This window comes from Mobula birostris, chromosome 1 (assembly GCF_030028105.1).
Source record: "Mobula birostris isolate sMobBir1 chromosome 1, sMobBir1.hap1, whole genome shotgun sequence".
Classification (NCBI taxonomy): domain Eukaryota; kingdom Metazoa; phylum Chordata; class Chondrichthyes; order Myliobatiformes; family Myliobatidae; genus Mobula; species Mobula birostris.
Window position 1 is genome coordinate 174,870,885 of NC_092370.1, and position 25,587 is coordinate 174,896,471.

The following is a 25,587-nucleotide window of genomic DNA, read 5'->3' on the forward strand; positions in this document are numbered from 1 at the left end:
TATTGTTTGAGGTAAAAGGCAGTACCTCGTGGATTGGGAGAGATATGGCCCAGAAGAAAGATGCTGGATTTCTTTACAGGACTTCCTGGACCCTGCTGTGATAGGACTTTCACCAGGCACTATCCTGACTGCCCTGGGCCATCAGAAGCCGGCTGAAGCCATGGTCCCAATTAACAGTGGCAGGCATCCAAGTTTCAGTGCTCCAATTCCCCAGAGTATGGTTAGCTGCCACTGTTCCTTTAAGATTTAGACTGTCAATTATTGCCTGCCATATTTGTTCATGGAAAGTCAGTACTTAAAGGCCTCGTGCTGAGCATTCAGTGCTCAATCATAAGAGTTCCATTTCTAGTACAGCTGTTTGTGCTTTCCTCTTTGAATTTCATTTGTGTCATCTTGTTTATTCCAAGTTTCAGTTAATTCTAAACCTTACTCTGCACTTGGGTTCACCACCGTCCAGAGCTCTCTCGTTACACCTTGTGCCTCAGGCAAGAAGAAGGACAATGACAGAGGAGCTTTAAACAGTGTAGTTCAGATGCTTGTACCAGCATTAAGATTAAAAAATAATACGTACATATTTTACGTTATTCCACTTGTTACGTGCCCAGAGGTTTCGTTCAATGTGGACTGTCACTTTAAGAGACTCATGGATGAGGCGGGACTATGATATCAGTATAACAAGCTGCGACAGACCACTGAGATTTTCGGCAGTAAAGAGAGAGAGAGAAGAAGGACTTTGGACATGCAAATTGCCAGTGGGAGTTTGCTGTAAAAATGGGTAAATTCTGATGCTTTCCCATGCTGAAAAGATTGGGTTGACCAACAGACCACGGTGCATTGGATGTGGGACTGTCACTTCGTATAATCCACATGTAGATTTTTGTTGGAATATCCTCTGGGATCACTGTCGTTAACCCTTACCTGGAATCGGGTGTGTTATGTGGTAACCACTTGGAAGAAGGGATATTTTGTGACTGTCACCCTGTGATGTTTTACGTGGGTTCTGGAACGACTCGACGGATAGGATCTTCGGTGGCTGTTATTTCATTTTCCCAGCGTGGAACCTATGGAATTTCTTCATAATTGTCTTCCCTCTACCTTTTAACATGGATTTCCAAGTCTCTCCCCTCACTTATTTCATGGATTACTGGACCCTTCTCTACTTCGTCATCTTAAGACTTTAAGAACTGTTCCTAAGCTTGACTATTTGGGAGCCACACACACACTTACATGCATATCACTGTTAACTTCTGTTTATTTCATTTAATCTTTTATATTTTGAGCAGATACTAATAAAGAATAGTGGTTTTAACATTAAAACCTGACTCAGTTTGTGATCTATTGCTGCTGGTACATAACACGCTGCATTAAACAATCTATCAAATGGAACAACTCTCTGCCCCCCTTTAATCCCAGGTTGCTTCAGTAGACCATGATTATCAGCATAAACTGACCAGAAGTAAAACTCCTTTTTCAATATTTTTATTGATTTCTATATATAGAAATATACAGAGTTCAAGAGAATACATATTATAAAACAAAAGACAAAATATAATAATACCAGATACAGTATATTGAATCACATTACTGAACTCCTTACTCTATATTCATATGGATTAGATTAATTTGTATATTAGAATATAAACAATTTTATTAAAATATATTTCTTAAAAAAAATAAAACTCAACATATAATTTTTTGGGAATGTTTATAATTTTATAATTAGTCATATGCTAGTATATAATAGTATAACTAGCAGCATAGTTATCAATCAGTCTATAAGCACAAGTGATGAATAAAAAAAATATTTTCTCTTGCTAATAGTACCTCAAAGTTAATGTTCATGGCCATGGGTAAAAGACTTTGAAATAAGCCTCTTACTCTATCAACTCTAGGCCAACTATCTTAAATTCTGGAGAGTGATGCTGTAGGATTTGAAACCTTGCTAGTCAGATATCAAAGGATAAAGGCACATACATAAGTTGATGGCAAACCTTCTGCTCTGACGCATTTCAAGACACAGCAGCAAGAGATCAGAGAGTGATTTTATGCAATTAATTTTTCAGGATTTGAGGTGGTGGGAAGTGCCTTTGGTGAATATACTTCTGTGAAGAAACAGGAATCTGTTTCCAAGTTCAGATGGTGTGTGACTTCCAGTGAACCTACAGGTGGTTTCATTTTCATGTACCCGCTGTCCTCATCTTTCATGGTGATAGAAGTCACAAACTGGATAAGTGCTATTACATTCATGAAGATGTACTCTTTTTCCAAAGGGGAAGATGGTTTTTCAGAATAGAATTATACTAATTTATTTTTAAATCATTTTTGCCAGTATTCCTATTTCTGTATTTTATTTTAGCACTAAGTTCTGCCAGGATGTGATTTTCTCTTGGGCGTGGGTTTACATTAAATGTTCAGCCAAGGCATTGCTGGATTCTTATGTTATTAATCCAATGTTTTTCAGAAGTCAAGAAAGAGGCACAAAATTTGTTGCTCTGCATTCATTTTATTAAGTTCATTCCTTTATGAACAAAGGAATTCATAAAATAGAATTGCAAAAGTCTAGTAGCTAAGAACAAAGAACAGATCAAAGACTAAAAGGAACAACAAATAAAATAGTAAGCTTATGTGTTCCGCTCTTTTTATACTAGAGGCAAGAAAATTTGTGGACAAGAGTTAACCAATCACATAGCTGCTATTCAAATACTACAACACCAGAGAAGTTTCCAGAATCACACAAATGTAACCACGAAGGAACACATTGAACAATTGCATATACATATTGTAACCACTAGAAAATACACTTATCAGTTACATGTAAGAGTGGGCTCCCTTACCTCTGCCCCTCTGACCCTCAACACAGGTGCCCGTCAGGGCTGTGTACTAAGCCTTCTCCCTTACTCTCTGTATACCCATGACCGCGTTGCCACCCACAGCTCTAATCTGCTAATTAAACTTGCTGACGACACTACACTGATTGGCCTAATCTCAAATAATAATGAGGCAGCCTACAGAGAAGAAGTCCTGACCCTGAAACAGTGGTGTCAAGAAAACAACCTCTCCCTCAATGCCGCAAAAACAAAGGAGCTGGTTGTGGACTACAGGAGGAATGGAGGCAGGCTAGCCCCTATTGACATCAATGGATCTGGGGTTGAGAAGGTGACCAGCTTTAAGTTCCTCGGCATAAACATCACCGAGATTCTCACATAGTCTGCACATACCAGCTGTGTGGTGAAAAGGACACAACAGCGCCTCTTTCACCTCAGGTGGTTGAAGAAGTTTGGTATGGGCCCGCAAATCCTAAAAACTTTCTGTAGGGGCACAACTGAGAGCATCCTGACTGGCTGCATCACTGCCTGGTAGGGGAACCGAACCTCCTTCAATCGCAAGACTCTGCAGAGAGTGGTGCAGACAGCCCAGTGCATCTGTAGATGTGAATTTCAAACTATTCAGGACATTTACAGAGACAGTTGTGTAAAAAGGGCCGAAGGATCATTCAGGACCCAAATCACCCCAACCATAAACTGTTCCAGCTGCTACCATCCAGTAAATGGTACCGCAGCATAAAAGCTAGGACCAACAATATCCGGGACAGCTTCTTCCACCAGGCCATCAGACTGATTAATTCATGCTGATACGACTGTATTTGTATGTTATATTGACTGTCCTGTTGTACATTATATTTATTATAAATTACTATAAATTGCACGTTGCACATTTAGACGGTGACTGAATGTAAAGATTTTTACTCCTTCATATACATGCAAAGAAAATAAGTTATACAGACTAATTAAAACAGTATAAACTATAGGCATGTTGCACATGTTTAGTACTAAGGGATAAAAGCTGGATATACTATTAGATTTTAATATATAAAAAGTAATATAAATTTTGAATATAGTGTAAAATGCACTTTGAATAGTAAGTATTCCCTCCAGGCTATCCTTCCTTTAAACTCTAGTCTGAGGATTTTCAAACATCTGACAGAAACTGGGAAATATTAAAATCCTTTTAAGTCTTATCTGTATTAACTAAAATTATTTTGAAATGTATATACAGTAGGTTCACATCTGAATTGCTAACTATTGAATTGATATATACAGTGGATTCTGGTTAATTGGGGCACATTGGGACCAATACATTTTGGCAAATAAATGGCTGTCCCAATTAGCCGAAATTTCATGGAAATAGTTAAATAGGTATTAAAAAGACTCACTGAGTAACGAATTATGTATTTAAATGAAATAAAGAACAAATTAGATCACAACTACTCTAGTACTATAAAACTGTGTATTAGTTCCAAACAGTTGTCAATGGAAGAATTCATCCAGTGTCCACTGCCATGTTCTTTTGATTGACTGTAAATGAACTAAATCAGCACAGACACCTGGTGCAGAAAAAGGACTGCCTTCATACAATGATTTTCATTCCAGAACTAATGAGATGTCCTCCTTCTTCAAAGAAAGGGACTTCCCTCCTTCCACCATCAATGCTGCCCTCACCTGCATGTCTTCCATTTCATCCTCCTGCCAGCACACCAGGAATAGGATTCCTCTTGTCAACCCCACTAGTCTCCATGTCCATCACATAATTCTCTGTAACTTCCACCATCTCCAATGGGATCCCACCACTAGGCACATCTTTCCATCCCCTTCCCCCACTTTCTGCTTTCTACAGGGATTGCTCCCTATGTGACTTCCTTGTCCACTTGTCCCTCACCACTGATCTCCCTCCTGGTACTTGTCCTTGCAGGTGAAACAAGTGCCACACTTGCTCTGACACCTCCTCCCTCACTCCCATTCAGGGACCTGAACAGCCCTTCCAGATGAGCTGACTCTTGACCTGTGAATCTGTTGCAGTCATCTACTGTATCCAGTGCTCCTGGATATCATTGAGATGCAATGTAGATTGGGAGACCGCTTTGCCGAGCATCTATGCTCTGTCAGCCAGAAAAAGTGCGATTTCCCAGTAGCCACCCATTTCAATTCTACTTCCCATTCCCATCCCAACATGTCAATCCATAGCCTCATCTACTGCCATGATGAGTCCACACTCAGGATGGAGGCGCGACACCTTATATTCCATCTAGGTAGCCTCCAACCTGATGGTATGAACATCAATTTCTTGGACTTCTGGTAATTACGCACCCCCCCCCCCACTCCTTCACTATTCCCTATTCCTGTTTCTCTCTCGCACTTTATCTCCTTACCTGCCCATCACCTTTCTCTGGTGCTCCTCCCCCTTCCCATTCTTCTATGGTCTTCTATCCTCTTCTACCAGATTCCCCCTCCTCCAGCCCTTCATCTCTTTCACCAGTCAACTTCCCAGATCTTTATTTCACTCCCTCCCCCTCTCCTGGTTTCACCTATCACCTACCACCTTGTACTTCTTCCTCTCATACCCATACCTTCTTACTCTGACTTCTCATCTTTCTCTCCAGTCCTAATGAAGGGTCTTGGCTCAACGTCAACTGTTTACTCTTTTCCACTGATGCTGCCCAGCCTGCTGAGTTTCTTGTGTTTGTCTTCATACAATACTTTCAACAATTACATCCTCCAAATCTTCATTTTCATTGTAACATTCAAGATGATTGTCCATACCTTCAAGGTTTTCGTAGTGCTGAAGTAGTGAAATCCTTACATTTTCACTCCCTGTCATTTCTGGCATCTCTAAACCTCAAATGCACTGAGCAAACCAGTTTTGACTTGTCTTAATAGCTGTCTCTCACTAACTATCAGTGACAAAATTCACTGCTTTTTGAGCACAAACACATGCAACTGACGCTATTTAAAAACGGTTTGCTCTAAGCGCGGTGTCGTGACATACAGCCACACAGTGCACGTGACTGATGCTATTTAGAAACTTTTAGGCAACTGTCTGCTGTCCCAATTAAGTGGCATAGTGTCCCAAATAAATAAAGAGAATCCCTGCAATTATCTCGATTAGTTTTTGTTCCTTAAGAGTTGGCCCAAATAAGAGGCTGTACAGATTAACTGGTGGCCCAAATAACCGGAATCCACTGTGTATGATTGCCGTGAATCGTTACGTTTTGTATACTTCTGCTAATAAAAAGTTCAGCATGCTGCCCCCCACCCACATTTATGACAACATTAATTTGGTATGTGCAAAATAAATGATGCAAGGTTCAAAGGAGATAAAGTTTTGTCACTTAAATGACTTGACAAACGCGTAGCTCCGTTTTTGGAACTGGATGTTTCAGGTATGATTTTTTTAAATCTCTATTAGACAATGACAAAATTATGTTTTGAAATCTAACTGCTCGAGAAAAATACGTTTTTGTCCGTTTGTATTCTGCTTCCTGGTTGTTTATTTATAACCAGAACCAAAATTTGCTTTGTATCTAGGCCTTAAATTCTATGTTGCAATCTCTCGACTCATTCTCGTGATTTCTCTCTCACCCATGCAGGACCTACAGGCAGATCTGAACTGTTGTCATTGTTTGGACTATAAATTCTTGCCGCAACGGCAAAAGGACAAGAGGAAGTAAGCATTAGCCGTTCCAGATGAAAGGTGTCCACCCGAACTGTCGACTGTCGCTCTCGCTCCGTGGATGCTGCCAGCGCCGTTGGGTTGAGTGTTGCTTCAGGTTTCCAGTATTTGCAGTCTCTTATGTCTCCTGTAAGCATTAGTCCTGCATTCGTGTCTTTGGCCGAGAAACCCATCCCAAATCTTCCAATGACCCAAGTTTTCATCTTCTCCCACCTAACAAAGGAAATTATCATCAAGTGCTGTAACCGCACGACTGATTCCAAGACACATGAAAATAAAAAAAAACAAAGAAACAATAGGGTGGGAAACAGTTGAAAGGAAGGAAAGAGTGGGCCCAAAATCAGAGAAAAAATACTTGCCAAGAGTCCTGTAATAACATAGAAATGGGATGGGGAATTTTTCAGTGCGAAAAAACAAATTAGAGATTTCAAAATTGTAGCGTTCCAATAAGACAACGTACAAGGCTATAAATTGCTTATAAGATATGATTTCATTATTTTTAAAAAGCTGCACGTGAGTGCGGTTCATAAGCGGGAGCCGAACAGAGATGTTACAGGAGAATACATTTTTGAACTGTGCCGTGGGAGCTCAAATAATGACGCGAATAGACCGACGGGGGTGTCACTGAATGTTCTATTTATTGCAGGGGAGATTCCCGTCTCGTTTTAGACACCCCGCCAGAAGTAGCCTTAACGTGTGTACCATTAATGAACTTGGGTGCCTGAGCTCTAATTTCATTGCACCAAAACAATCATCTCGGCAAGCTGCAAAATTAATATTCAACATGCCGCACAAATTAAACGCACACGATCCAGCTTGCAGATCCGTGTGCTCGGTGCTCGGCTTGTTTCGTGAGGACGGGGAACACACATGGAAAAAAACACAGATATAAGCAGGGAAATAATGATAGCGGGAGAGCGAGAGGGAAACCTCTTTAATGGAAACAAAGCCAAATTAAACAAATAATAATGGGGGACCAGATCGTTGCAAGATAACTAAAGAGCGTGACAGGGAAAGAGGGGATAATACACTGCAGAGACAATTATCCGTTGTCTTTCGTGACTATGTGAGCGGGAACCTGGTGCAGTGCCACTCCCCCGGTAGAAAAGGAACCGATGCCAGTTTCCCTGTGAGAGTGAATGAAAGGGTGAGGGAGTCTCAGGTCCAACTGGGTGAATGCCTCGGTTCCACCATCTAATATATGAGCGAGAGGGTTGGAGCTCCCAGTGAGTAAATAAGTGAGAATTGGGTGTGTGTGTGTGGGGGGGGGGGGGTTACAGATGCTGGAAATCTTAAAAAATGGAGGAAATAATCAGCAGACCTGCACGATCTGTGGAAAGAGTCGTAGAGTTTCAGGCCGATTTTGTCTCAGTTCCAAACTGGCTTGTGGGTTTGTGTGTGTGACCGTGAGTGGAACCCAGCCAGTTTCAGCTCCCAGTGAACCAGTGGTGAATGAATGAGTGCCTCAGCTCCCAGAGAGTTCCAGTTCCGTGTGAACGAGTGGATATCTCATCTTTTCAACTCCTAACGAGGCGCCTTTGCTTCCAAGGACTTAAGAGTGTTCCCAATGAATAATTGTCACACCCAGCGATGGGAACTACCCTCTGAGTCTGTATTTACTGAAGGGGGATTAAGTAGCAGGGCTCATTGATGAGTGACTGAGGGAGGATGGTCAACAACGAGTGAGGGATGACTGTCAATTACCAATGAGCGGCCACCAGCCCCCAGAGAAAGGGCGAATGATTTCCAGCCACCACTCATTTACAGAGAACTGGAACCATTCGCTGACTGGGAGCTGAGGCACTCATGCACTGATTTACTGGAAGTCGAAATTCGCTGGGTTCCACTCACTGGGACACACACACACATTCAACTTACTTGGATCTCAGTGACCGATACCTGTTCAAAGTGAGGCATGATTAGGTATCAGCTCCTGTTGAGGGGTGCTTGGGGGTGAAAGCTCTCAGTAAGAGAGTACCCGGGTGCCAGGTATAGTAAGAGAGTGATTGGCAACAGCTACCAATGAGTAGGTGAAGTTTTTAAGTGGAGGGCTGAAGAATGTCTGGACCCAGTTCAGTGTGACTTACTGCCAACTCCCAGTGAATGGGTGACTGTGGGTGTTAGCACCCAGTGGGACGATGACTGTGCATCAACACTGAGTGACTAGATACCAGCTCTAGAGAGTAGGTGCCAGTTCCCAGTGAAGGGGTACCACATGCTGCCAACTGCTAGTGAATTGGTGCCAGCTCCTAGTGAGTGGGTGGGGGTGCCAGCACTACGTGTACGTACCAACTCTCACTGAGTAATGACTACATGCCTGCGCCCAGTAGGTCGGTGCCGGGTCCCAGCTGAGCGTGGGTGATTGAAGCGCCAGTGCGCAGTGACTCCGTGCTCTGCCTGGCTGAAGCGGCGCGGCTCGATGTACTCGGCGCTCGTTTGCTGCTGCCTGGCTCGCGTGCGCGGCCGTTGCTCGTCGCCGCATTCCCGCGGACCCAGCGCTCGCGAACATGGCGACGGAGGGGCTACTTCTAACCAACCACGACCACCAGATCCGGGTCGGAGTGCTGACAGGTAACAGAGCTGCTCTCTTTCCTCTTCTCCACTACCCCCGTCCGCCCGCCGTGCCGCCCTGCTCCTCTGCGGCTGGCGCCGGGAGACTGTGCTTTGCCTGTCTGACTGGGGCCCGGGGCAGCCGGAGCCTGGGACCGGTGGGGCCTCTCCCGTCTCTCCACACGCACCGACCGGGGATCTGGCCGGCTGACCGCTGCTCCGGGACCAAGCCGGAGGCCGCCAATCCCTCACCCAGCACCGTAGCGGCGGCGGCGGCGGGAGCAGCTCAGCCCCGCACTCGTTTCCTCTTCCCCCCCAGCACCTCAACCCACACACACAGCCGGGCGATGGCCTCGGCACTGATTCGGGGGTGAGCTCGAGGTTGTAGCCGGCATATTATTGGTGTATACCGGCGACCGGGGTCTCGACTAAGCATTTCGGGCCCACTCAAGTCCTCAGTGACCCGGAGCGACGGGGGTGACATTCGATGAGGAAATTGGGGCTGCTGTCGTAAGGGCAAGCCCGGGTCAGTAGTGCTGTAGTTTGGGGGCTAGTGTTTGGAAGCGGAGGAGGGAGAATGGACCCCTCTCCACACACATACACACATAACATGTTTGCAGCTGCAATGCACACGCACCGAGGGTGAAGGATAAGGGCTGCAGAAATTCCTGCCAGGTTAATGTGAACATTGCACGGGGGAAAATTGTTTGTGCCATGAGTTATTAGTTATTATTTTGGGTTGTTGCCAAGGTGTGTGCTGATACGCTCAGGCCTGGAGTTAGGACGCTAATACCAGTGGGAAAGGTGAACACAGCGAGAAGGAAGGTGAAGCAGTGTTCGGTGATTGTAGGAATCCCACGACCCTTTTCGTGCACCCCTTGGTTCTGCCAAGCTGGAGATATTTATCACAAGGCGGAGCGTTTTAAGGCAGAGAGATTGTGTTCCCGTGTGTCGCTTTCATATGCAATTTGTTTTTTATTGTCACTTTCTAGTGCGAAGCGCATGTGAATTGGTGGATTCCCGGGCATGTATTTTTAAATAATCCGATGTGGATTTGGATTTTAAGATGCAACCTATCAATTTTCAACGTTTACTTAAGGGAGGAGGGGAAATATAATGATTGTAATGTGCAGCATGAGTAACCTTGCTTTTGGCATTGTATAAATACTCTGCGTTCCAGTTTCAACGATGTAGTTTTAACGATGTACGTAGCAGGCGCCCAGTGGATGGCCCGCTGTTCTTGGTGCTGAACTAGAATGTATTGGGCGAAATTTGTATTCAGACTCGGAGCTATGTTAGCAGTTTCTGATGGATGGAATCGAAATGTATTTTTTTTTAAAAAATGCCTTTCGTTGCGTACAGTCGTTTGGGTTGATCTTGTTGGAAAAGTAAGGGTGTGTTAAAATGAACACAAAATGCTGGAGGACCTCAGCAGGTCAGGTAGCTGTGTTGACCTGAGTTCCTCCAGAATCTTGCGCGTGTTAGTCTGGATTTCCAGCATCTGCAGAATTTCTTGTGTTAAAATAAGTGTTAGTTTTGTTTTAATATTATGCATAAGAGATCTTAGGCTTTCTGTGCAGGTGGATGTCATAAATGACGACAGAAGCTCGCCAAGATGTGACTCAGATATTATAGCACCTTGACAAATTAGATTATGGAATAATATGTTGAAATGGCCACGGATTTAAAGAGGTGTTTTCGTAATCAAATACCCGTTACAATAGATACCCGGGGAAGACATTAACATGTTTGTTATTGCCCAAGGCTCAATGAAAATGATATTTAAAAAGTTCTTTATTGAAAGTTTCCGCAGCAGACTTAAAAGGAAATATTCGGGAAAGTCGTCTGTATCAACGAGTCAAAAAAAAAGTCCAGCGTTTTTATACTTAGATTAATCTTTGAAAGAAGCCAAATCAATTCTTGGTGTCGATGCATCGAGTTAATTTCCCTGAAATATCGGGAGCACAGATAGTAATATTATACAGAATTGCAGTGTGAAGGTTCATCATTTGTGCACTGAAAATTTATACCATGCTGCTTTCTCAAAACATAAATCTAAGCCGTCAGTACAATTCGATTTACTAAATATCATTTCACGTAATAGGCATAAACTAGTAATTATAAATAGGAACGATTTGTTTTGGTTTGTGGTAGTATACGGAAGTAATTTTCAATTCCTAAAAATATTCGACACTTTATCTAGTTCCCGTTTTATCATCTTTTAAAATGCCCCCATCCTGCTCTAAATACAGAAGTGAGTTTTATTCTGAGTATTTATTTTTGTGAACAGTGTCAACTATACAGAGCTTTGTATCCGTGCTATATAAAGTGCTATAATCAGAATAAATCCCACACATTTAAAGCAGAGAACAGCTTGTTTCAATCTGGAAACACGTTTCCATCGCCAATTAGCTTGTCATGAGTTTTATGTAGTTTCATAGTCCTGTTATTGATGAGCAGATGAATGTGAAGTTAATTATTTTCATTTTATTACAAGTGATTTTGAAAAGATGAGTTTAGACAGTTCGAGTGTCAGCATTTTAGTGGCTTCCTTAATATTGAAACTTACCATGGAGTTTATGAAAAATGTTAACCAAGATTACTTTTTGGTATTGTATGAGGATCTGTTAGATTACTATCAGTAAACCACAAGTGGTTATCTGTCCATGAAAGTTAATTTCGCAACTTCACCTAGACCTTGCTCAGGGTAGATTTTTTCAGAGAAAGGAACATTATTACTCCTCAATCTGTCAGCTTCACTCATCCTTTCAAGTACTGCTTACATACAGTGCTCTTTAATTAAACTTTTGACTAACTAACCTAATATCAGGTTGTGTTTTTAAGTCTGGTAGTGCCCTCTATAGAGCCTGGGGACATCTTGCTAAGTGAACTGGTCTATACAAAGTCACACTGTTCAATAAGACTTTGGTCCTCTGTATGCTCAATATAAACCACAAAATAATCACAATCTTGTTTACATAACTCAATTTACTGGAACTGCTTGGCATCTGGTTTTGTGCATGAGATAAGCTCTGATCATATGATCCTTTTCACTTCAAGACTAAACAGCTATTTATTATTCAATATGTGAAGTGAATAGTTACTAAATTACACAAAGGTGTTCCAAAATTTCCATTTATCCTGTGAATAATAAAAACTAGCATAGGAATAGCAGGCTGGACTGAGTCTGGGCTTTCTTCACAAATAATATGTTATACAAAAACAAATGGGTATGGTTAAAATTAAGCAATTCTGTAGATTTGGGAAGTATTCATATTATCCCCCAAAAAAGAAAGGACTCCTGGAAAATTCATACATTTGCAGACAGTAGAAGTAATGGAGTTCAGCTTTGAGCATGGCATTACATATTTCACTTTGGTCAATTGTTCTTAATTATTTTGCCTGCGAGTATTTTTGAGTATTTTTGGTTGGGTAGCTGGGAGGAGTGAGTGGGAATCTACAAAAACTTCTTTTTCTTTCAATTTGATCTTGGTGTGATTATACCTAAAGATTTGCTCCATTTACAGTTGATGCTTCCCATTAGTGGGGTTGGGCACAGAACTGCACACAAACAAGTTGGTGTCTTGCAAAGTTATTTACAGCTGTGTTATTTTATCATATTTTGCTGTGTGAGGTTACTTGTAGGCTTTGTGCTACTGCACCCTGTTTAATGGAACAAAAACTATACTGAGATTTAGGTCTGTTTGGTTTGAGTATCAGTTAACTTTTTTTGTTGTATCATTTAACTCATTCTCCCTTTTCTTATTTGTTATTCTCTACTGATCAATAATTGTATAATGACTAATGCATCATGTGCAGATAAGTCACTCTTGCTTTTTACTCCAGAGATCACTTGCTTCACTTTATTTCTTATGGCTTTAATTTGGACATAACATTACACATACAATGTTGGCCTATGGTCAGATTTATTCAGTGTCCAATTATCTCTCATATATTGTACATGTCCTTGTTTTCTTTCAGGTTTACTTGGATTACTCTGCAACATCAGTACTGAGAATTTACAAAGGTTGCATAAGTACTTAAAATGTGTGTCATGAGTTATGGGACTAATAGTAGTTGTAATCCAGTTACAAAAATAACCAATGGTTAAACTATGAGTATATGTTCCACACTTGATAAATCTTTAAAGGTATTTGGATTGCAATGTTGTGTACTTATTACTGTTAAGCAGCACCGATAGTAAAATGTAGTATTATATTCCTGGAAGCACCTTCATTATAAAATATTTAGTTATGGAAGTCAATTATTCATGAGTGCAAATATGTTTATTATCAAGACATGGCAAAACAATCTGTAGCAAATAAAAACAGGAAAGGAGGCTACAAGATAATCTTTACATCAATATTTTTTAAATGTCCCTTTATGATAAACGGAGTTAATATAATCCTGTAACAAAGTCTGAAGGTTATTCCTGAAGTTAGGAGGTCATTTGGCCCATTGTGTCCCAGTTGTCATCTCTGGTTTTTTATTTAGTCACGTTAAATTTGTATCCATTCATTTTCTGTCTTTCTGTTACTGGGAATATTTTATTGAACTTGTTTTGATCCTTGCTGACTTTTATACAATTCTGTTCAATTTCTCAGCCTTCTTTCCTTCAAGGAAAACAGTCCAAGTCTCCCCAATCAAGCTGCTTAAGCATTTGTACAATGTTGAATAGGGATCAAGTTGTTGTATAGAGTCAGCATTCTGATCTGAGCCAATTGAATTTATGATTCCGATAGTTTGGGAGCTCAATCCTGTGTTAGACTTCAGGCCCACTCATTGAAATGATTTGAAATGTCTTGCATAATCCAAAAATGCAGCATAGACATACGAGAGGGAGGAGAACATCTGGCCTGTCACACCCGCCCTGCCATTCAATAAATTCATGGCCGATAGGCCATAGGTTTAGCTCCACCTATCTTGCTGCTTCCCCACAACCTGTAATTCCCATACTGTGCGAGAATCTATCTAACTATGTTTTAAGTATATTTAGTGAGTTAGCCTCCACTGCTTCCCTGGCAGAGAATTTCACAGATTCACTATTCTTTGAGAAAAGTAACTTCTCCTCACCTCCGTCTAAATCTGCTCCCCGAGATATTGAAGCTGTGTCCTCTAGTTGTGGTCTCACTTACAATGCTTCTGCCTCTATCCCTTTCATAATTTTATACGAATTCCAGTGAATATCACCCCAGGTGACTCAGTCTCTTCTCATAGACTAACTCCCTATTCCCCCCCATCTACAAATCAACTTGGAGAACCTCCTCTGCACCCTCTTAAGTGAGACCAAAACTGCAGGTGTGACTTCACCAGTACCCTGCACAGTTGCAGCATAACCTCTGTGCTCTTAAATTCAAACCTTCCAGCAATGAAGGCCAACAATTCCATTTGCCTTCTTAAATTGGCAAACCAACCTTTGGCAGTTCATAACAAGCACACCTAAGTCTCTCTGTACAACAGCATGGTGCATTTAAATACAGACATCCCACCCTGCAAAAACTGATTTCAGGGAGGTAGCACCATCAATTTGCAGGAGACCTCCGGGAGAGATGGGATGTCTGCAATAGAGTAGCTCCTTAGCAGCCAGCCAGCTAGTTTAAATAACGTTAGCTATGCTGATGGATGAATGACACCTGTTAAACTCACCTCAACAAGTCTTTTACAGTCTTAACCCACCATGGGCAATAGAAAAGTCACTGTTGCGAACAGTACAGCGAGCAACACTGTCATTATTTTTGACCCCTATTAAGCAGGGGTACACGTTAGTGTAGTCTGGGGTGACGTAGGTTTTATTTTTTTTTGGAACACTCTGCCATGGCGTGCGCTCTCGCGCGTTCTTGCTTGCTTTCTCTCTCGCACTCTCGCTTTCTCGCGCGCTCTCTCTCTTGCTTGCTTTCGCTCGCTCACTCTCAAAAAAAATTGATTTCCGCAATATTGTATATAATTTGCGGGCATCAGGGAGCCACTATTCATATGTGGGAGACTCCTGGAACTTCCGGGAGAGGTGGGATGTCTGTAAATAGTGATTTGATCTGCTATTTTTCCTTCCATAGTGGATGACCTTGTATTTAACAACATTGTTCTCCATATTCTATATTCTATATTCTCTCTGCAGACTTGCCACTTCCTCTGCACAGTATGCTTTTCCATTCAGTTTGGTGTCGTCATAAAGATTCATTCAGTGCCACACTATCTTGATTGGAGGTTCTTTTGGAGAAATAGTTGATAGAATGCAATGGAAATTCTTCTGTTAAGCCATGTGCACAAATGCACATAAACAAAACTAAATTAGCAGTTTCTGCACAATCTCAAAATTCATAGCCACATTGTTTGGGTGGCGTCAAATAAAAAATGGGCTAAAGATGACAGAATTTTAAATCAAGTGTTTATGCCACGGCTATGATCAATTCAAATATATTATCTTCTAGGCTGATTCTAAGGTCTCAATGACTCAATAAAATTAAGAAATGTAATCATTTGTAAATGATTGACAGCAATATTACAACAGCACAGAGGAGTGGGGTTGTCAGCAAATAGGCTTAGTGCAAAGTGAGATCAAGCATTGATGAGGTGTTCTCTGATAATCATTTGCTGTTTCCGATTTGTAATTTAATGTTATGGATACACTAACACATTCTTCCTAATGTTAAATGGGGGGGGGGGAGGAGAGAAAGAGAGAGAGACTGTGTGTGTGTGTGTGTGTGTGTGTGTGTGTGTGTGTGTGTGTGTGTGTATGTGTATATGTATGCTTCCAAAAGCCAGAAAATTTCAGATCCTCTTTCCAGAAAGTGAGTCAATCTCTGGTTCATTGATAGAATATTCTTGATCTTGCCTTTTAATTGTTTTCAGTTGACAGCTTTGATTTGATCTTGGTACATAAGGCCTTTGACAGGCAGCCATTTCAGCCACTCAAGTATTTATTGCTTTGCTATAATTGAGTTTACGTTAATTGAAACTTAATTTAAAGTAATTGCTGCAGGAGTGCAGTAGCCTTGGTTCATGCTTCAGTTCTATTTACTACAATAACAGATTATCAATGTTCATGGCTAATATTCTGGACGCAATGTAAAGAAAATTGTTGAATGCTTGTAGCTTTATGAGCTGGGCTGCTTGAAGCTACTGAACGCTTGAACCAGTGTTAAAGATCATGTGTGCTTCCATTTGAATGTGGTTGTGGCTGTAACACACTAGACTTTTAATATTCCACAATCTTTAGTGGAGTTCCTCTGATTCTACTGTGAGAGTGAAAGTCATGCAGAAACTTCACGCTCATCTGCATACATTTCACACTTTCTCTTTTAGGATAGTTTAGATAAGTACAATTCTTGCACTGAAGTAAAACTTGTTTTTATATAGTAGATTTGATGACCCCTGAACACCCAATGTTCTTTACAACCAAAAAAGGTGGGAAAAGTATTGCCAGTTTGATTGCAACCAACTTTCAAAACCTCTGAAAGGTTAACAACCAGCTAATCATACAGGTACAATTGGATCCAGAGAATGAGAGGTTTCTTCTTTTTGGAAAATGTCAAAATGTCTCTTTTATTCATATGAGAACAGGAGAGAACAGGCAATATCTCCCTTTGATGTCAACAGTATTGTTTTGGAGTATCAGTGCAGACTATGTGCTCAAATGGGCTCGAATCTGTGTGTTTGGGAGATGCTGTCAAAATAAGTTAGTTAAGTAATGCTGCATATTTTGTAGTTATGTACTGCAGTCATGTGCTGGTAGTGAGAAAATAAATATTTCATGTGATGACTGAGGTACTGGTCAGATGAATTGCTTTGACCTGGTTACATCTGGGCTTCATGTGTGTTATTGCAATTATAGTCATCCAAGCATGTGGTGAATATGACATGCTTGTTGATTGTGGAAAGGCTTTGAGGCATTGAGAAATGAGTCACTCTCAGCAGGATACCCAGCCTTCGGCTTGCCCTTGTGACCATAGTATATTCTGTTGTTATTTGAGGAGAGGGGCAGTATGAGTGTGAGGGCAGTTTGCTGTTCTCAGTGTCGGATGTGGGAGGCCCTGGAGTCTCCAAGCCTCCTGGACGTCTACATCTGCGCCAAGTGCATCGAGATGCAGCTCCTAAGGGACCGCGTTACGGAACTGGAGCTGCAGCTCGATGACCTTCGTCTGGTCAGGGAGAGTGAGGAGGTGATAGAGAGGAGTTGCAGGCAGGTGGTCACGCCGGGGCCACGGGAGGCAGACAAGTGGGTCACGGTTAGGAGGGGGAAGGGGAAAAGTCAGGTAATAGGGAGTACCCTGGTGGCTGTGCCCCTTAACAACAGGTACTCCTGTTTGAGTACTGTTGGGGGGGACAGCTTACCCGGGGGAAGCGACAGTGGCCGTGCCTCCGCCACAGAGTCTGGCCCTGTAGCTCAGAAGGGTAGGGCAAGGAAGAGGAGGGCAGTTGTGATAGGGGACTCGATAGTAAGGGGGTCAGATAGGCGATTCTGTGGACATAGTCCAGAGACCCGGATGGTAGTTTGCCTCCCTGGTGCCAGGGTCCGGGATATTTCTGATCGTGTCCAAGATATCCTGAAGTGGGAGGGTGAGGAGCCAGAGGTCGTGGTACATATAGGTACCAATGACATAGGTAGGAAAAGGGATGAGGTCCTGAAAGGAGAATATAGGGAGCTAGGAAGGGAGTTGAGAAAAAGGACCGCAAAGGTAGTCATCTCGGGATTACTGCCTGTGCTACGCGACAGTGAGAGTAGGAATGCGATGAGGTGGAGGATAAATGCGTGGCTTAGGGATTGGAGTAGGGGGCAGGGATTCAAGTTTTCGGATCATTGGGACCTCTTTTGGCGCAGGCGTGACCTGTACAAAAAGGACGGGTTGCACCTGAATCCTAGGGGGACCAATATCCTGGCAGGGAGATTAGCTGGGGCTACTGAGGTGACTTTAAACTAGAATGATTGGGGGGTGGGAATCAAATTAAAGAGGCTAGGCGTGAGGAGGTTAGTTCACTACAGGGGGATGGGAACCAGTGCAGAGAGACAGAGGGGTGTAAAGTGAGGGTAGAAACAAAAAGTACTATGGAGAAAAGTAAGAGTGGCAGGCCGACAAATCCAGGGCAAGCATTAAAGAGGGCCACTTTTCAGCGTAATTGTAAAAGGACTAAGAGAGTTGTAAAAGAGCGCCTGAAGGCTTTGTGTGTCAATGCAAGGAGCATTCATAATAAGGTGGATGAATTGAAAGTGCAGATTGTTATTAATGATTATGATATAGTTGGGATCACAGAGACATGGCTCCAGGGTGACCAGGGATGGGAGCTCAACGTTCAGGGATATTCAATATTCAGGAGGGATAGACATGAAGGAAGGGGAGGTGGGATGGCGTTGCTGGTTAAAGAAGAGATTAACGCAATAGAAAGGAAGGACATAAGCCGGGAAGATGTGGAATCGATATGGGTAGAGCTGCGTAACACTAAGGGGCAGAAGACGCTGGTGGGAGTTGTGTACAGGCCGCCTAACAGTAGTAGTGAGGTCGGAGATAGTATTAAACAGGAAATTAGAAATGTGTGCAATAAAGGAACAGCAGTTATAATGGGTGACTTCAATCTACATGTAGATTGGGTGAACCAAATTGGTAAAGGTGCTGAGGAAGAGGATTTCTTGGAATGTATGCGGGTTGGTTTTTTGAACCAACATGTCGAGGAACCAACTAGAGAGCAGGCTATTCTGGACTGGGTTTTGAGCAATGAGGAAGGGTTAATTAGCAATCTTGTCGTGAGAGGCCCCTTGGGTAAGAGTGACCATAATATGGTGGAATTCTTCATTAAGATGGAGATTGACATAGTTAATTCAGAAACAAAGGTTCTGAACTTAAAGAGGGGTAACTTTGAAGGTATGAGACGTGAATTAGCTAAGATAGACTGGCAAATGACACTTAAAGGATTGACGGTGGATATGCAATGGCAAGCATTTAAAGGTTGCATGGATGAACTACAACAATTGTTCATCCCAGTTTGGCAAAAGAATAAACCAGGGAGGGTAGTGCACCCGTGGCTGACAAGGGAAATTAGGAATAGTATCAATTCCAAAGAAGAAACATACAAACTAGCCAGAAAAACCGGCACACCTGAGGACTGGGAGAAATTCAGAGTCCATTAGAGGAGGACAAAGGGCTTAATTAGGAAGGGGAAAAAAGATTATGAGAGAAAACTGGCAGGAAACATAAAAATGGACTGTAAAAGCTTTTATAGATATGTGAAAAGGAAAAGACTGGTAAAGACAAATGTAGGTCCCCTGCAGACAGAAACAGGTGAATTGATTATGGGGAGCAAGGACATGGCAGACCAATTGAATAATTACTTTGGTTCTGTCTTTACTAAGGAGGACATAAATAATCTTCCAGAAATAGTAGGGAACAGAGGGTCCAGTGAGATGGAGGAACTGAGCGAAATACATGTTAGTAGGGAAGTGGTGTTAGGTAAATTGAAGGGATTGAAGGCAGATAAGTCCCCAGGGCCAGATGGTCTGCATCCCAGGGTGCTTAAGGAAGTAGCCCAAGAAATAGTGGATGCATTAGTGATAATTTTTCAAAACTCGTTAGATTCTGGACTAGTTCCTGAGGATTGGAGGGTGGCTAATGTAACTCCACTTTTTAAAAAAGGAGGGAGAGAGAAACCGGGGAATTATAGACAGGTTAGCCTAACGTCGGTGGTGGGGAAACTGCTGGAGTCAGTTATCAAGGATGTGATAACAGCACATTTGGAAAGCAGTGAAATGATCGGACAAAGTCAGCATGGATTTGTGAAAGGAAAATCATGTCTGACGAATCTCATAGAATTTTTTGAGGATGTAACTAGTAGAGTGGATAGGGGAGAACCAGTGGATGTGGTATATTTGGATTTTCAGAAGGCTTTTGACAAGGTCCCACACAGGAGATTAGTGTGCAAACTTAAAGCACACGGTATTGCGGGTAAGGTATTGGTGTGGGTGGAGAGTTGGTTAGCAGACAGGAAGCAAAGAGTGGGAATAAACGGGACCTTTTCAGAATGGCAGGCGGTGACTAGTGGGGTACCGCAAGGCTCAGTGCTGGGACCTCAGTTGTTTACAATATATATTAATGACTTGGATGAGGGAATTAAATGCAGCATCTCCAAGTTTGCGGATGACACGAAGCTGGGTAGCAGTGTTAGCTGTGAGGAGGATGCTAAGAGGATGCAGGGTGACTTGGATAGGTTGGGTGAGTGGGCAAATTCATGGCAGATGCAATTTAATGTGGATAAATGTGAAGTTATCCACTTTGGTGGCAAAAATAGGAAAACAGATTATTATCTGAATGGTGGCCGATTAGGAAAAGGGGAGGTGCAACGAGACCTGGGTGTCATTATACACCAGTCATTGAAAGTGGGCATGCAGGTACAGCAGGCGGTGAAAAAGGCGAATGGTATGTTGGCATTTATAGCGAGAGGATTCGAGTACAGGAGCAGGGTGGTACTACTGCAGTTGTACAAGGCCTTGGTGAGACCACACCTGGAATATTGTGTGCAGTTTTGGTCCCCTAATCTGAGGAAAGACATCCTTGCCATAGAGGGAGTACAAAGAAGGTTCACCAGATTGATTCCTGGGATGGCAGGACTTTCATATGAAGAAAGACTGGATGAACTGGGCTTGTACTCGTTGGAATTTAGAAGATTGAGGGGGGATCTGATTGAAACGTATAAGATCCTAAAGGGATTGGACAGGCCAGATGCAGGAAGATTGTTCCCGATGTTGGGGAAGTCCAGAACGAGGGGCCACAGTTTGAGGATAGAGGGGAAGCCTTTTAGGACCGAGATTAGGAAAAACTTCTTCACACAGAGAGTGGTGAATCTGTGGAATTCTCTGCCACAGGAAACAGTTGAGGCCAGTTCATTGGCTATATTTAAGAGGGAGTTAGATATGGCCCTTGTGGCTACGGGGGTCAGGGGGTATGGAGGGAAGGCTGGGGCGGGGTTCTGAGTTGGATGATCAGCCATGATCATAATAAATGGTGGTGCAGGCTCGAAGGGCCGAATGGCCTACTCCTGCACCTATTTTCTATGTATGTTTCTATGTATATGTGGCTGCTGCAATTGAGTTTTTGTTTAGTGGTGATCCCAAGGATCTTGATAATAAGTGTTAGCAGTGGTAATGCCTTGACTGTCAACAGGAGTTGGTACTTTAGTTACTATATCTCTTATCAGCCATGCAGCTGAATTTTGTGCATTCCGCAGTGAACTTCCTCACTTCTGATCTTTTGATGGAAGAATGGTCTTTAATGCAGCATTTGAAGTTGGGTGGACTTAGAACACTACTTTGAGGATCTTGTGCAATGACAGTTGGTGCTAGGATGATTAATATCCACCATTTATAACATACGATTCTGACTTCTGGAGTGTTTCCCTCTTGATTCCCCTTGACATTGTTTTACCAGGACTTCTTAATGCTACATTTGAACAAATGCTAACTTATCCGAAGATGATTATATGCTTTACTGCTGGAAGTCAGTTCTTTGATCCATATTGGGATCAAACATGCAATATGATTTTAGATCAATTGTCAAGGCAAAATCCAAGCTGGTTATCAATGTGTAAGTTCTAGTGAATTATTGGCACTGATAGCACTATTGATGAAATCTTCCATCATATTGCAATGGTTGAATATCAATTAATTGAGCAGTAGTTAATTTGATAGGACTTGTCTTTTTTTGCAAACGTACATTGACAAATTTCCACATTGTTAGATAGATGCCAATATTGTAACTACTGGAACAGATTGACTAGAGGCACAGTTTGTTCTGGAGTCCAGATCTTTAGTACTACCAATGAGAATTTTTGTCTCATAGTCTTTCCTGTATTCAGTGTTGTCACCAATGCACCTATAATCCAAGAATAACTGATTGGTCAGTAAGTTCTTACATCAGTGCATCAAAATAAATCATCATTTGTAAAAACAAAATCTAAGTAATCCTCTTTATATCAGGAGATCAGTTGGGTGAACTGAATCTTGGATTTCAACACATTTTTCCTTCTTTCCTTAATCTGAATCATTTATCAGTTTAGCAATCTGGCTCTTCATCAAGGGATTACAGCAGGCCATATTTATCTGAAAATGTGTTATTGTTTTCTTCAATCCTGTCCTATGTACAAGTTTTCATTAAATGGAATTCCTCTGACAAATGACGTTATTGGTTCATATATATTAGCAGTTGTGCTGCTTGTTTGGTTAAGGTCACATAGTTTCATGCCAGATTAATGCCAATGCTGCAAGTATATGATGAAAACAAATCACTCCTCTCGTGGCACTTTGATTGATGAAAGACTGTATTTCCTTGATGGGATTTTTCCTATTTTTGCATCAAATGCTTTTATATGCAGTTTTTGTGATTCTGATTTGGTGTATCAGGATTTCTTTTAAAAAGAAATCAAAAGGCAGTTAATTGACTAAAGATGGTTTAAAATCCATACATTAGTGGCAAAAAAATAGATGTTTGATGACTTTCAGGTACTGTTTGAGAAACTAGCCAGTGCTTTATCTGATTAAAAGCTAGTTTGTCACTTTGGATTGCATCTACATGTTGTAGTACTTTTTAGCATATTAATTTTCTTTCAAGTTCAGTATCTAGTGAAATTATTGTGTCGTTTCATTCCAAAATAAGTTGTTAAGAGTTAACAACTAAATAAAATAAGTTGTAAACTTCGAGTTAAAACTCCAGAGTGTACCGTATATAATGCAAGGGATCAAGGCTGCAATGCCTTTGGCACTGCTTAAACTATACTGATGTCAGTTCCAATATTCTTCACTCTGATCACCTTAATATCCTGTGTCCATTGTTGCTTATGTGTTGTTTAAACTGAAGACAAAGAATTGTAGATTGTATGTCCTACATTGGACAGAAGTGACCTGCTGATGGAAAAAGTAGATTAAGGAAAGGTAAACTTGCCAGGATTAGCATATTTCTTTATTCCTTAAGGCACCTGAAAAGGAGACGTTTGCTGTTATTCGGGTTATACAGTCTGTAGATGTGTTGGTACGCACCATTTGGGATGAGCCTCTACATCAACTGATCTCTGATGAAAAAAGGCTGCTTTCTGGGTGTGGTTGTAGGCCAGTTCACAACTACTGTCTTTAAACTGGATACTTGGAAATAATGGCAGAAATTCTTGCTTTTGTGATAGAACATATTAGCAAAGCTATTGCTAACCCTAGCAAACTAGCAGGTCTATTGACCCAAGTGCCTAACATAGCAGCCACTAGTTGATTAGTGACTGGTTCTCAGTCCTTACAGGACAACAGTTGGATTTGCCCAGATTAACACTTTATATAAGCAAATACTTCCATGACCAACTCAGTCTAGTTTCTACCTAACCTTCTGCAGAAGATCAGTTTTTCTTTTGTAACTTTTCTATTTGGTATTTTTAAGTTTTTGCACCAAATCAGGCAATAAAAATTCTGTGCACAATGCGCAAACATTGTTTAATAAAGTTTGCTGATTTAGGTCTAAAAATAAGTCTTTCTTTGGTCTGTTTATACCTGTGAAATAAAGCTTTAGTAATGTACCACCAATGAAGTGCTCATCAAGCAATTAAGGATGGCATGATAGCATAGTGATTAGTGCAATGCTTTACAGCACCTGCATACATCAATCAGGGTCTAATTCCTACCACGGTCTATAAGGAGTTTGTCTGTCTCCCTGTGACTGTGTGGGTTTCCTGGAGGTGCTGGGGTTTCCTCCCACATTCCAAAGGCGTATGGTTAGGGTTAGTCAGTTATTGGCATACTATTTTGGCACCGGCAGCGTGGCTGCCTCCAGCACGATTCTTGGACTATTAGTCATTGATGCAAAACAATGCATTTCACTGTATGCTGTGATGTACGTGTGACAAATAAAGCTAATCTTTTATTTTTATGGATAGCTGTTTGAATTTCCGAAGGATCTTTTGAAGACATTTTGACGTTTGAGCAAATTTTATGCCATGACTATAAACTTTTAGTAATTAAACTATTTTCTATTTTTATTTATAGTAAGTGACATTGAAAATGTTAATGTTATTATGTTTATTCCTGGATGAGAATTATTATTTAATTTAAGTATTGCTGCTGTGTTTTGCAGTAGAGGACTATTTGCTATGGATTTTTGATATTCTGAATAATCTTTTTAACTGTGCAATATTTGCACTTGCCATGAAATTATGAAATACAACAGCAGAGCCGTAGGAAATGACAATCAAGGACATTAGGATAATGTTCGAATAGTAGTGCATTACTTGTCGTGTTTCCAAAGTGAGAAACGTTAACTCATGAGTATCACAGGTAAAAACAAATTACTTAGTTCCGGATAAAAGTCCTTGGAAATCCATCAATACATTACCAAGAGCTCAGTCCTTTTATGCATTGTAATAGACAGGAATCAAACAAATTCCCACGTGGAATATTGTGGAAGATCAAATACCCAAATCCAATACTCAAACCCAAACACAAACATCCTAAAATGTAAAAGAATAAAATTATTTTCCTAATGGCACCCCAGCCTAGCAATTACTCCATTAAAGACAGTTTGCTGATTGCTTGATGCAGGTTTTAATTCTGCTTTCTTTTGCTCTGTATTCTGACTCTCACTGTATTTTGTTGGATACTATGTGATAGACTCTACTATTTGCACTGAATTGAAGTACAACATGTTGCAGCGAATAGACCTATGTTGTAATAATTTATTACATTTGAAAATATTGACTTTTAATATATAGTCTAGCAATGAACACATGTTTTTCAATCTTAAGGTCTCATCAAGCTTTTGCAATATGATATTGTTACGTTTTTACCTGATTAGATTCAAGCTAAAACAATAGATCATAACAAGAATGTGGTAATTTACCAATAAAGTCAAAGAAAAGAACAAATTCATTTCATCAGCTCAATAATTACCATTTTGTTATAGGCAATGAGCAAAAGGGTACCAATATTGTAAAGTTGAATGTGATTGAATGAGATTGCTCTAAGAATGTTTTGTCGAAAATGCTGTCTCATTTTTTCACTAATCCTACAGTTTTGTATATCAAATAAGACCAGAAAAATGATTGAAACAAAAATGATTTACCCAGGAAAATGATTGAAATTTTCTGTATACCTGTAATTTCTCTGGAAATACTTGCTATATTTTCCATGGGAGGCTTTTATTTACTGCAAAGATCTTAATTTGAGCTATTAGTTTGTTCTTTGGTTTTGTGCAGATAAACAGCTGAGAAAGGATATCAGATGTACTATCTATGATACATTAGATGGATTTATAATTATATAAGCACTTCATTACCATACAAGGTTGGTCATGGCTAGAATCAACTCCTGCCTCAGCATGGACCTGGACCCACTGCAATTTGCCTGTTGCCACAATAGGTCTGTAGTAGACATGATCTCAATGGCTCTTGATGTGTCCTTGGATCACCTGGACAATACAAATGCCTATGTCAGGATGCTGTTCATTGACTATAGCTCAGTGTTTAACACCATTATTTCTACTGTCCTGATTGAAAAGCTACAGAACCTCAGCCTCTGTA

General features: G+C 41.2%; 1 protein-coding gene across 5 annotated transcripts in view; it reads left to right on the plus strand.

Moving 5' to 3' along the window:
* Positions 1 to 8,932: 8,932 nt before the first annotated feature.
* The window catches only part of LOC140201773 (gephyrin), a 667,155-nt gene continuing 650,500 nt past the window's right edge, over positions 8,933 to 25,587 (plus strand). For all 5 annotated transcript variants that reach the window (XM_072266422.1, XM_072266442.1, XM_072266431.1 and 2 more), the window contains exon 1: positions 8,933 to 9,078. In XM_072266422.1, coding sequence (XP_072122523.1) covers positions 9,015 to 9,078 — 64 coding nt within the window. In that variant the 5' untranslated portion in view covers positions 8,933 to 9,014. The remainder of the gene's footprint in view (positions 9,079 to 25,587) is intronic.